This window comes from Ostrea edulis, chromosome 2 (assembly GCF_947568905.1).
Source record: "Ostrea edulis chromosome 2, xbOstEdul1.1, whole genome shotgun sequence".
Lineage (NCBI taxonomy): Eukaryota > Metazoa > Mollusca > Bivalvia > Ostreida > Ostreidae > Ostrea > Ostrea edulis.
In genome coordinates this window covers 25,240,731-25,253,263 of record NC_079165.1, presented here as the reverse complement: position 1 = coordinate 25,253,263, position 12,533 = coordinate 25,240,731, and the positions used below count along the sequence as shown (strand labels likewise).

At 35.4% G+C, this 12,533-nt stretch overlaps 1 protein-coding gene and 1 long non-coding RNA gene across 4 annotated transcripts in view; one reads left to right on the top strand and one right to left on the bottom strand.

Moving 5' to 3' along the window:
• LOC125679044 (cytochrome P450 2C42-like) overlaps positions 1-8,717 on the top strand; it is a 31,503-nt gene extending 22,786 nt beyond the window's left edge. For 2 of the 3 annotated variants that reach the window (XM_048917946.2, XM_056156503.1), the window contains exons 3-8: positions 1,636-2,141; positions 2,313-2,522; positions 2,758-2,896; positions 4,128-4,393; positions 8,169-8,293; positions 8,406-8,717. In XM_048917946.2, coding sequence (XP_048773903.2) covers positions 1,647-2,141; positions 2,313-2,522; positions 2,758-2,896; positions 4,128-4,393; positions 8,169-8,293; positions 8,406-8,616 — 1,446 coding nt within the window. In that variant the 5' untranslated portion in view covers positions 1,636-1,646 and the 3' untranslated portion in view covers positions 8,617-8,717. Of the gene's footprint in view, positions 1-1,202; positions 1,466-1,635; positions 2,142-2,312; positions 2,523-2,757; positions 2,897-4,127; positions 4,394-8,168; positions 8,294-8,405 lie in introns of those variants that run through there. The other variant, XM_048917944.2, reaches the window with a different exon arrangement.
• On the bottom strand, positions 8,409-9,965 carry LOC130052192 (uncharacterized). Its single transcript, XR_008800573.1, has 2 exons — positions 9,434-9,965; positions 8,409-9,401 (listed from the first exon to the last, which is right to left on the bottom strand). It is a non-coding gene; the product is annotated as an uncharacterized LOC130052192 (long non-coding RNA).
• Between the last annotated feature and the right edge of the window lie 2,568 nt (positions 9,966-12,533).

The window sequence follows — 12,533 nt, the reverse complement described above, 5'->3', positions numbered from 1 at the left end:
CCCCTTTCAACCGTTAATAAAGGGATTCATGCTTAGTCTTTGATTGTTACTCATTGCTACACAAAAGCAGAAGTATACATGTACAAACCGTAGCTCTCCTGGTCAGATCATTGTAGGCAAAACAAAACCGGGAGTAATGACAAATTTTATCTGATTTGACAGATTAATCTATTTTTACAGAATTCGTACAAATTTTCATTGAAATCACAGAGAAGTAGAAAAGAAAAGCTTTGCATGGTTGATATTTTGAAACAAAATGAATGTATTTTGATTAAAAGCGGCCACGTTGTCGTATGAAACCCGATAAATCATTTTACATATTATTTCATGTTGAGTACCACCAGACATACCTTTCATCAATATAGAAAGTCCACAACGTTTTGTATCTCCATGATGTATTCTTTCAGTTACCAGTGATTTAGAAGAACATGTACATATGACATTTTGAAATAATTTGTTAAATTTGATAACTACGGTCATATTAATAAGGTATTAGTATCAACACACAGAATAGTGCATATCTATAGAGTTCTATGTAGTCTTCATTTGTACAAAGCCACAAAAAAATCGGGTGGGATCTTTATTAAAATGATTTGAGATTCTATGTTTAGCAACAGCTACCAATTTGTTCATCGAGAGAGAAAAACGATACTCGGGATTTGTACAAAGTCATATAAGATGTTTTACAATCGCAGAGAAACTTCCTGTATTGGGATATCAGACAGATGAGAGCATCTCTCATTGTAACGTCATTCAGGATCATTTCCATTCTATAGGATCAGGAACAGAAACAATGTAGGGGTGTCGATGTTCCAACAAACGTGGTTATTGCTTTCACGACATGTCAAAAGGCTTATCGTTTAGTTTGAATCTAATTGGGTGTGAATTGTGTTTGAATAAATACAAAATGAATTGGTGAATTAAGCTTATTCAGAAATTAATAAAATCTCATATTTTAGATACATGCGAAATCCGATTGAATTTTGCACTGAATGTTGTGATAAGAGGATAGGCAGTTCTTTCTTATTTCCCATCAATCAAGGAAAAGTTACTAAAATATGAAAAATGTAATTGTCCTCATTTTCGCCCCCTATGAAATAATTGGTGAGTGTTTTGAAAAAAAAAAGCCAGTAGCTTCCATACTCCAGTTTGTTCCGGTGTAAAACAGAACCCCTTATATGTACATCGTTATGTTACATTGTTGAGGAAATTTCAGTCAACGTACATGTTATAGCAGTTTGGGAAAATCTGTTTTCTCACAATACACACTCCTAATATCTGGTCATTGAGAGAAGGATCTGAACGGAAGCAGAGCACTTGGTTGTAAGTGTCTCTAGTATTTAGCCGCGGGGAACAAACGATAGTCAGATTATCACTAGTGACTGTATACAGTGTAGACATACCATGAACTCAAGAGAAATTGTTTGTAAGGATCGCGGGTCCGGCGAAGCTTATTTCTTCAAAGGTACATGTGTTATTCAAGATAAACCTAAATATAGTCTACTTTACTTTAAGCAGCCCTTTTAAAACATGCACATGTATCCTTGTTCCGTTTATTCTTTTGTGATTTTGCAGGATCCACCATGCTCGTTGAAATATGTCTTATTGGGTCTTTCGTTTGGTTTCTATTTGTAGCTCTTGGAGCCATGACGTCGAAAACAAAGAAGAAATTGGCACCTGGACCGGCGGGAATCCCATTCTTTGGGAGTTTCTTTGATATCGATATGAAAAACATGCATCTAGATTTTATGAAATGGAAAGAACAGTATGGTAACATCGTGTCTTTCAAACTGAACGGAAAGAACATTCTTGTCCTGAACAACGTGGAAATCATCAGAAAGGCCTTTGATAGTGACGATATTGGTCCGTTAATGAGTGATCGTCCCCTTAATTTTATGGGTGAATATATTGCATTTGGATATAAAGATGTTCTTTTGAGAAGATATGACGAGGATTTTTTGAAAATGAAAGGCATAATGATACGCGCTATGGCAAAGCACGATTTTAATTCGACAACGTTTAGGCAAATGATGCTGGAGGAGACCACCCATGTGTTGACAAAATTTCAAAAAACATCGGGAAAACCAACGGATGCAATGGACATTTTAATGCCCTCATTTTGTAATATCATTGGCATGTTGGTGAGTATGAGTTTTTTCATATTACTTCTATCAAAATTTGTGGGGGGAAAGTTTATTCTCTGATGATACATGTATTTTGATCAGTTTGCACGATAAATACAAATATACTTTTTTAAAATATAGATTTGGTATCGGTATAACTAACTAAATGTTATTCAATTTTTTAATAAGTTTACGGGACGGCGATGCGAGGATGAAGACAAACTCCTGAAGGTTTTAATAGATTTTGACCGCAATGGAGACATGATGATACAGCCACAAGTTCACTCGGTGATGAAACTTTTCCCCTGGATTCGCCATTTTCCTGGTTTCTATGGCAATCTCTTCCGTAATGTTATACAAGGGAGAAATTACCTTCATGATTTAGTGCGAGACATGAAGGTAAGAATAACACATGCGTATCACATTTTGTGTATGTGAAGAATTCACTTTATATACTTTATATATGGGTCACGTAGCCTAGGAAATTGTAGGAATGAGGTTTCTTTTATCGCATTTGTTCCAAATCTGACAACAATGTGAGATACAAAAAAGTTTATTTATTGTCTAAGCGGAGTTGGATTTCATGATTTTGAATACAGCTAGCAAAGCATACTCTAATATTACTCTGTTTCAGAAATCGATCGACAGAGACAACGTGCAAAGTTTTATACACGAACTGTTGAGAGAACAACTGAATAGTGCTGAAGAATCCGAAAAGGCGTGGTTGACTGATGAACATATTCTGGGAATGGTCATGGATCTTATAAACACATGTAATATGAATTGCATAAACACATGTAATATAAAATGCATAACCACATGTAATATAAAATACGTAAACACATGTAATATGAAATACACAATCACATGTAAAATGCAATACACAATGACATACAAAAAAAAAATGAAATGCATAATCGCACGTAATACAAGATACACAAGCCACTTTTGATATTAAATACATAGATTTTTCAATGCTTATCTAACAACTGTGCCTATATGTGGGGTTTTGATGCGATGAGTGTACCACATGGACATAAAGTATCCATATTTCACAAAGCGCGGGTTTTGATAAAAGCTAACGGTAAACATCTCACAGGAAACTACAAAATTGTAAGGGTATCTAAGGACAAAACTTTTATGAGTGGTACCACTGCCTGTATTATACATGTATTTCCTACTTTGTTTGATTGCAAACAAGCAATTTTTTTTTTATTGCAAACATAACTAGCATGTTTTGAAAATTTGAAGAAAATGCAGAATATCAAAATTGATCAAAATCGGGATTCTGCTATAACATATACTTTCCTCTTCCATTTATGAATTTTCACCGCAATACAGCATTTTCACCGAATTATTGCACTTTGATAAATATGTATGATAGTAATTTTCCATTTCATTTGAATAACTAATCATACAAGACCACGCGGGCCTTAAGTGATTTAGATGCATTATTATTATGGGAGGGGGAACCCCAGGTACGTAGCATCGTTTTGCAAAATGGGGGGGGGGTGCAGGTGGAGGAGACGTTGACTAACAATTGTCTGAAATTCGTGACAAGCAAACATAAAAAACCTACAAGTGGTAGCCTTACCCAAATTTCTAAGTCGGTAAGGGGTGGGGGTGGTCCTTCACTACAAGCTTACATCCTTAAATTTCCACTACCATTCACTACTGCTAGAGGGGAAATTAACTAATATAGCTTACTTTCCATATGGAAAAACTAACTTAGTATGTAAAGATAAAATGTATGCTGTCAAAAAAGGGCACCCTTTAATACTCACCTGGAAAAGAATATCACGGGTTCATAACGCAGTGATTTTCTCTTCTAAACATCCGTATTGTAGATAACTCAAATTTGAATTTGGACATTCTCATGCAGTATATGTCATAAAGCGCATTTAACTGTAAACGTGATTTGAATAAGGCATGAAACTGAAATCATCTCGTATTGCTTTTTCAAATATTTAAGGGATTTTTTCAGCATTTGTTTGTGTGTTTTAGCTGTGTTGACAACAAAGGCAGTGATGTCTGGCGTCCTCTTTCTTCTTGCTCACTTTCCGGAGATGCAAGAAAAGATTCGGAAAGAGATTAATACAGTGATCGGTGATCGCCAACCTTCAATTGAGGATATGACGTCATTGCCGTATACGCAGGCGTGCTTGATGGAGATTCTCCGATATCAGTCTCATCTTCCCCTGACTGCGGCTCATGCGAACCTCACACAGGAAGTAGAACTGGAGGGTTACACAATTCCAAAAGAAACAGTGGTATGTGTTGTAATTTGTAAGAAATCATAGTTTGTGATTGGTTTACGTTGGTCACGTGAATATGGTTTATTTGTCTATACCTGCCAACGTCATTTATTTATATCTTTTGGGTAAGAAATGAAAATGTGTGCGAAATGGGAATAATTGTTGTAGTCTGTATATTTACAAGTAAATTTCAGTGAAGGTATTAACATATATTGAATTTGGATCTGGATATGTTATTGACTGAGAAATAGCAGACTCAGTGATTTGAATAGAAACTGTTGAATTGGTTTACTTTTGTCAGAAAGGAGAACAATGCGCCTGTAAAATCGTAAGAAAAGGCAAGAAACTTCCCATGTACTATTTACCGTTAATGAAGTTTCATTATTAGTTCATCTGATTAAAAAAATTTCCCGTCGTCTGTTGGTATGAATGTTCACTGTCTGAACTTCTCAAGAACGACGGAACTAATTTTAATCAAACTTTGCATTAGCCACCCTTAGCCTAGGTAAATGTGATTTTATTTCGAACTGTCAACATCCCCTTCCAGTAGACATACCGTATCAACACTTCACCACGAGTCATGCCTCTTGTCCACTTTCCTGCGGAAAAAAGTCATACTTCCGTTTTTTGTAAATCATTTTTCATAAGTTGCAATCAGCTACATAATTCCATATGCTGGGGGCTACTCATAAACTTAAAAATTAACTATGATTCAAAATTGTAGTCTCCGACATTTGGAAGCGTAAAGAAGGAAATCTTTCCTATCAAACGATTGACTTTTGGTTGACCCCGCAATGGTAGATAATTCAGTTGGTTCTTTGGAAAGATAATTACGAAATAGCGTGAGGTTTTTACAAGTGTTTTCCTTTAAAACCAACGTTCTAGAAAAACCAACACTGTTATAAATATTTTTTCATACTTAAATGAATAGCGAAAATTCAAATTTCTTCAAGCCACAATCCTTGGGGCCACGAGAGAGAGAGAGAGAGAGAGAGAGAGAGAGAGAGAGTAGCGACAATCGTACCTCGCTCCGCCTACAATGTTGATCACTAGTTCAGAATTCAAAATTTAGAGCCGCTTCAAAACTTTATGCGCTAAATTCTCTTTAGGCGTAAATGAATTTTTGTTAAGTGTTATATTAATGGAAATTGTTAAGTGCCATGGTAGCTCCTTCCACACCAAAAACTTAGAATTTATTATCTATAAATAATGCAGATATTTTAACGAACCTCTGTACTCTGACAGCTGCAGAAAAAGTTGAATTTCCCATATATTTGGTGATTGGCTGCTATTTATACCCGGTCCCCGGCCTTTAAAGTTGCATATAGGAATATGTTTGAATAATTTAATTCTTATTGTATCCTTGTCTCTGATTTGTCAAATTTCAATGGAGGAACGCAAGTTATTTTGGTATAACTTGGTTTGGTATGGGGACACACCCCCTTGACAACCAGACGCCGGAACTATTTCTTTCAAAATCGTCTCAAGCAAGGGTACAAGTTATCAAATCAGTATGCAGGCATCCCAATGTAGGGTAGATTCAAATGTGTTTAAACCATTAAACTAGGGCACTGCAGTAAAGGTTTAACATAAGAGTATATTGGAAAATTCTTCAAAATTCTTTTTCTTTAAAGAACCACAGGATTGAACTTTGTCCAAATAATTTGTAAACACCTTCATTTAGTGCAGTAACTCTTATAACAAAATAAAAAATGAAAAATAGAAAAAAAAGGAAGATATTATTAATACTGATTAAAATAGAGGTGAACATGAGAATGACGCACCTTCCTGAAGTAAAAGTTGATGCATGTTTTTGTTGTTGGTTTTTTGTTGTTTTTTTTTTGTTTTGTTTTTTTAAAATTATTATCCTACATAATTATGTAAAATGTTACTAAGCATTATAAAGGAAGAACCGAACACATTATCAAACCACACTGTCCTACTTAATTTAGTTTGAGTGTTGGTAATATGGAGGAAGTGTCTGATAACGGAAAAAGGTTTCCCTCATGCATTTTATGTAAGAAAAGAACTAAACCTAATGACAGGAAAAAATGTGAAAGTGTTAAAATAAGCAAATTTTTATGATGGATGCCAAACTACAGATGTGTTAATCCACCATGAAGTTAACCTCTTGATTGATAACATTCTTATTTCTATTTATGTGAAAATTAGGTTCTACTACACACTAACCAAATATATGCGATCAGGGAGTTTGGTTCTATTAGGTAGCACTATCAAAATAAGATTTTTTGATAAATGAATTCATTTAATAAATGGTATGGAGTTACATGTATAATGATAATAAGGCATTTTGAAACACACACATGTCTATATTATTGTAATAAATGATCCGGATAGGAAACTAATGAAATTAAATAAAGGGAACATATTTTACCCGATGATAAGATCACGTGAAAATCTCCATATGACTAAACTAAATGTTCATGTGTTATTCTGTATACATGTACGGCTACTTTTGTAACAGTTTCCCCCACCCTCCCACACACACACACACACCATAAATATAACTCCTTCTATGCAACGATTACAATTAATGTGCAAAAATAAAAGTATGAACAAAGGATTAAAATGTTTTCTCACTGTCCAAAGTTGTACATGTAGCAACATTTGTCTGAAATAACAACACCGCTGTCCGAAGTCTGGCTGTCATTGTTTTCGGCGTGTTTACATGTACATGTGGGATAATAATAACACCCAACACCCCAAATAATAATAAAAACATACCCCACCCTCCAAAAAAATCCGCAAACTTATAAAAGATTGTTGAATGAAGTGATCAATATGCAATATAACTACCTGTAATATTGAAACGCACATACATAGGGCAATAGATCTTATTCGTAAGTCAACGGTTGGATCCACCGTGTTTTCATGTACATCCCATGAGCAGGATTTTGAGACACCCCCACCTACCCACCCTGAAAAATATCGCTCTGTGCAATAAATGGTTATACAGTTAAAAGATCGGGATTGGATTTATCTTCATGTCATACTTAAATAACAAAGCTAAGTAAAGAGGTACTGAATTAATATTGCTTTAAAACTGTTGAATGGTTGCATATAATTAAAAATTAAAGAATATAAAGAGAGGGAAGGAGGCAAACAGAGAGAGGAGAAAAGAGATGTACGAGTATACTATATAGGTGTGTTTGTTTTGTATGAATTAACATCGACAGATTTAAATATGTACAATAGTATAATCAAATAACATTGAATGGTGTTTGTTTCACTTTGATACTTAGAGAACTTTCACGTAAAAGTACATGAAACGTCGTATAATTGTGACGTTACGTTGCAAAATTGTGACGTCAATAAAGATCTGGCCAAAACAATGGGTACTTTGAACATCAATAACTAAAAAAAAATTGAAAAGATATCGGGAAAAGGATAACATATTTGAAAAATAGATATGCTTGGCTTCTGTCCCCGAGAATAATATCAAGTTCTGACTAAGGGTCATTTTTGGCTACCGGTATACGTGGCTCTAGTTCATGACCCTGGGACCAATGTCAAACCTGAAACATAGGTAGTGATTGCTTCTTCGAAAACGCTCGGTATTCAGAAGTGAGAGTTACGGGTCGTTCGGATATAACTTTGAAACAAATAGAAATCTTAAGGATTTCTAGAACTGTTAGTGACTGTTTCAACACAGAATTCACCGAATATCACATGTGTCAGGGTATAATGCTTTGCTCCGAAAGCCGTCTAGCATTCGCCACATTAGCTCTTTAAAAATGATGAGATTAGTTTTATGGATATTTTTCTTCAGATATTTGGGAACCTTTTTGCTTGCCACCACGATGAAAGCATATATGCTGAGCCATGGACATTCAAACCCGAACGTTTCTTGGATGACGGCAAATTAGTCAGTAGCGACCACCCCGCTGTTCATAAGTATGCTCGTTATTTTTTCTCACATTCGATAAAATATTATCTGTAATGAGAATAGTGAAATGTATTTTAACAATATATAAATATTTGAGTATAAAAACATTATCTATTATAGTTTCATAGGATTTGGCGTAGGAAAACGATACTGTGTTGGGCAACAGATGGCTAGAAACAGGATGTTTCTCTATACCACAAGTCTTGTGCAAAAATTTAGAATCGAAGTTCCGAAAGACACAGTGCTTCCGTCACATGACCCAAGGGCTTTAATTTCGGAGTCTCCTGTGATTTTGCCGCCATCAGTGAGATACTGTTTTGTGGAATGCTAATGTGGACAAATATTTGCTGAGTGGTTGTGAGAAATTATGATTTGTTTTAAGCATGTACATATTATTTATTTATTATGAAATAAATTGATATAAAAAGAAAATCTTATTTTTGTCAGGATATCAAAGTCATAAAAAAGGTTTATTATTGGTGGTGTATGTACGTTTTTGTTATGAAGATGAAAGCGATGCCATTTGTTTGAAATCATTTAACTTTAATTAAACGTAATGGGATAAAGAAATGAAATTATATTCATATTTAAAAGAAACTACCTGTACCTATATTATCAGATGAAGCATTCAGTACTTGTACAGTAGATGTGACATCGAATTGTTACGTTGTTTTACACTGTCGATAGCGGAGTGTTTCTCCGTACAATACCGTATAATACAGTTATCAATTCTACAACCAGTGGCAAGAGGATATCGATATTCAATTCAATTAATCATTTCATTGACACCAAATCTAAACATTACATTAGCCAACTATTTGAATTAGATTTAAAAATGAGAAAATTCTGTAATCTTGCCTTGACATCCAGAAGGGGAAACAGAGATGTTTCAAAGCCGGAAATGAACTAGTATAATTTCAAAGCCGGAAATGAACTAGTATAATTCTAGATCATCAGAAGGATATGATATTCAAAGTAAAATGATGACTCTTTTGTAATGGGGCACATCGTTTAATTCTACCTATAAGTAAAGGTCCGCTTCGGAGCTCATGGATGCGCATTACATGTAGGTTTATTAGCGGAAAGTAGGACATTTTAAAAGAAGGTTACTACAACCTACAGGCAAAACTTAAGAAGGTTACTACAACCTACAGGCAAAACTTAATAAGGAGTCTTTTGATACTGATTGACACAAGTTATAAACATTAATCTCTATTTGATAAAAATGTTGGGTTCCCGTATCAGGATCTTGGCAAAATCAGCAGTGTCAACACGTCAGAAGAATCGCTGCCGTCAATGTACAACAATAATAAAAAACAACCCAACCCACCCACCCCCAAAAAAGAATCACTGGCGTCAATGTACAACAATAACAAAAACCCAACAACAACAAACCAATAAAGAATCACTGCCGTCAATGTACAACAATAACAAACAACCAACAACAACAAACCAAAAAAGAATCACTGCCGTCAATGTAACAATAACAAAAAACCAAAAACAAACCCAAAAAGAATCACTGCCGTCAATGTACAACAATAATCAAAAACAAACCCACAAAGAATCACTGCCGTCAATGTACAACAATAACAAAAATCCAAACACATTATCTTATTTTCACATTCCCCAATTTGGTAATGTAATTTACAAATACATGTACGGAATCCGTTAGATCATAATGTCTGCCAAAATATACATTCATATAAAATACGTCGTCGATAGCTTTGAATACGGTTGATTTTATTCACTGACAGTATATGTATAAACTTATACCGGTAACATGTAATTATTGGTTATATAAAAGTGACGATAAAACGAAGCGTTGTCCTGATATTTGATCATAGACACGCGGTAGTGCCAAACTTGCCCCGATCGTCGGAATTGTGTTGAGGTGTTTGATAAAACTAGAAAGTGTACAGTGGATATATTTGTTTCCATAAATTCCTGAATTAATGCTTTCTTCGGTAACCATGTGCTTTCTTGCGAAATATATTCATGAATTGAGATATTATGCAAAAGCGAACCTCAACCATCTCTATTGCCGCTTCGGTAGCCTGCACTCCGCATGTTGAGGGTTTACTAAGAGTTTCAGGTGACAAGAAATGTTTGTGAAACACATATGCCCCTGTGGTGCAAAATTGAAAAAGTTATACACGTGTATCATTTAATTCATAGTAGTGCAAAAACAATTCAAGATATCGAATGGACAATATATATATCCCTATGTCCAGAGTGGATTGACCTTTGACCATGTGACCTAAAAGTAAATAGGGTCATCTACTCCTTAGGATGCACCAGTGTACATGTACTAAGTTTGGTGTCAATCAAGCAAATGATTTTTAAGATTTAGGGGGCTATAGATTTCTATGTCCAGTTTGAGCCTTGACCATGTGAACTCAAAATTAATAGCGGTCATCTACTCCTGAAGATGTACCAGTGTTTTAAGTTTAATGTCTGTCAAGCAAAGAGTTCTCAATATATTGAGCGGGCAATATTTTCCTATGTCCAGGCTGACATCTCGTTCGTCATGAAGTTGGGTTGTTTTTGCCATTAACGTTTAGGTGCAGTAAAACATCCAAATATGAAGTGGAAGACACTGTTGTGTCCTCTATATTTTGAGTTAACGTGGATATCTGGAATCGACAAATGAATGAAAATGAATATTATTAGGCACAGCAAGATTTTTTTCTTTTCATAGAGAGGTTTCTGAATAAATTCTGCTTCATAAGAATACGCGAAAACAGGTTGGCTAATAAAGGAGCACAATTTGTGCTCATGTGTATTCCAACATACTATTGAAAGACCTGGTCTCCAAAGACTGCATGGAGAATATCAAGTCCAAAACTACATCTTTTTAATATCAGCTTCAGAGTACTTGTGCGTAGAATCAGTCTGGAATGATTTTTAACAATGTAACTTTTTGGATGACTGATCAGAAGATACGATTATTTCTGATTTCCATTGTGATTGAAAAAAAGGTGTGTACACTTGTAATATTGCAACATAGGTTAAACACACGATTAACATGTGTTGCCATTTTATCTGCGTATGAATATTAAGTGTGTTTTAAATCAGAAACGCAATTTTGTCGAATTTCGTTCTTTGAAAGGTAACTGAGTATCAGTTAGATAACGTGGAATTCAAATGGTTGTTTGATGCATTAGTAATGAGTCTTACGAAGCAAAGACCGTGTTACACGCTTTTTTCAGCTGGAACCAGTACAGATTCCTTACGTTACCTATCCCATTCTTTCAGCACTTCTAGTTTACTAAACAAAGAAGAATAGATGGTACACACTTTGCTTTTACTTGTCTAATACTATATTTCGATTTGTTTGGGATCCGGGTTAGAATAGGTACTCAGTACCCCTTGCTTGTCGTAGAAGGCGACTAAATGGGGCGGTCCTTCGGATGAGACCGAAAAACCCGAGGTCCCGTGTCACAGCAGGTGTGGTACGATAAAGATCCTTCCCTGCCGGTGAAGGGCTGCAAAATTTAGGCCTATGCTCGGCGCTTATGGCCTTTGAGCAGGGAGGGATCTTTATCGTACCACTCATCATCAAAGGCCATAAGCGCCGAGCATAGGCCTAAATTTTGCAGCCCTTCACCGGCAGTGATGACGTCTCCATATGAGTGAAATATTCTCGAGAGGGACGTTAAACAATATTCAATCAATCTTTACCCATTCTGAAAAAGTTTCACGGCCTTTCCGTTCGATTTCGAGATTGAGAATGTAAATGTTAATGTACATGTATCTGCTTTAGCAAGCAGATTTATGTAATGAGATCAAATTGACCGATTCGACTTTAAAACCTATATTATACTTGTGTATGTTGTACATGCTTCAATGAATACCATATACACGACGTGTGTTTGCTGTAAATGTATGAGTGATTGGTTGATTGGATATTGTTTAACGTCCCTCTCCAGAATATTTCACTCATATGGAGACGTCACCACTGCTGGTGAAGGGCTGCAAAATTTGGGCCAATGTTTGTCACCTACGAGCACATTAATTACTAGAACTGGCCAAAGCTGAAAGTAAATTTCCAGACATGAATTATGAAAGACTGCCCCGAAATTCGTTGAAGGCGTCAGTCCAAATATTCAGCCGAGCCGAATCTCAACCGAGATTAGCAATGGGGTACTGAGGACCTATTCTAACCCGGATCCCCACGGGATAAATGTATGGGTGTATTAATATATTTTTATTTCATTTACATAAATCATAACGTTTGAAAATAAAATC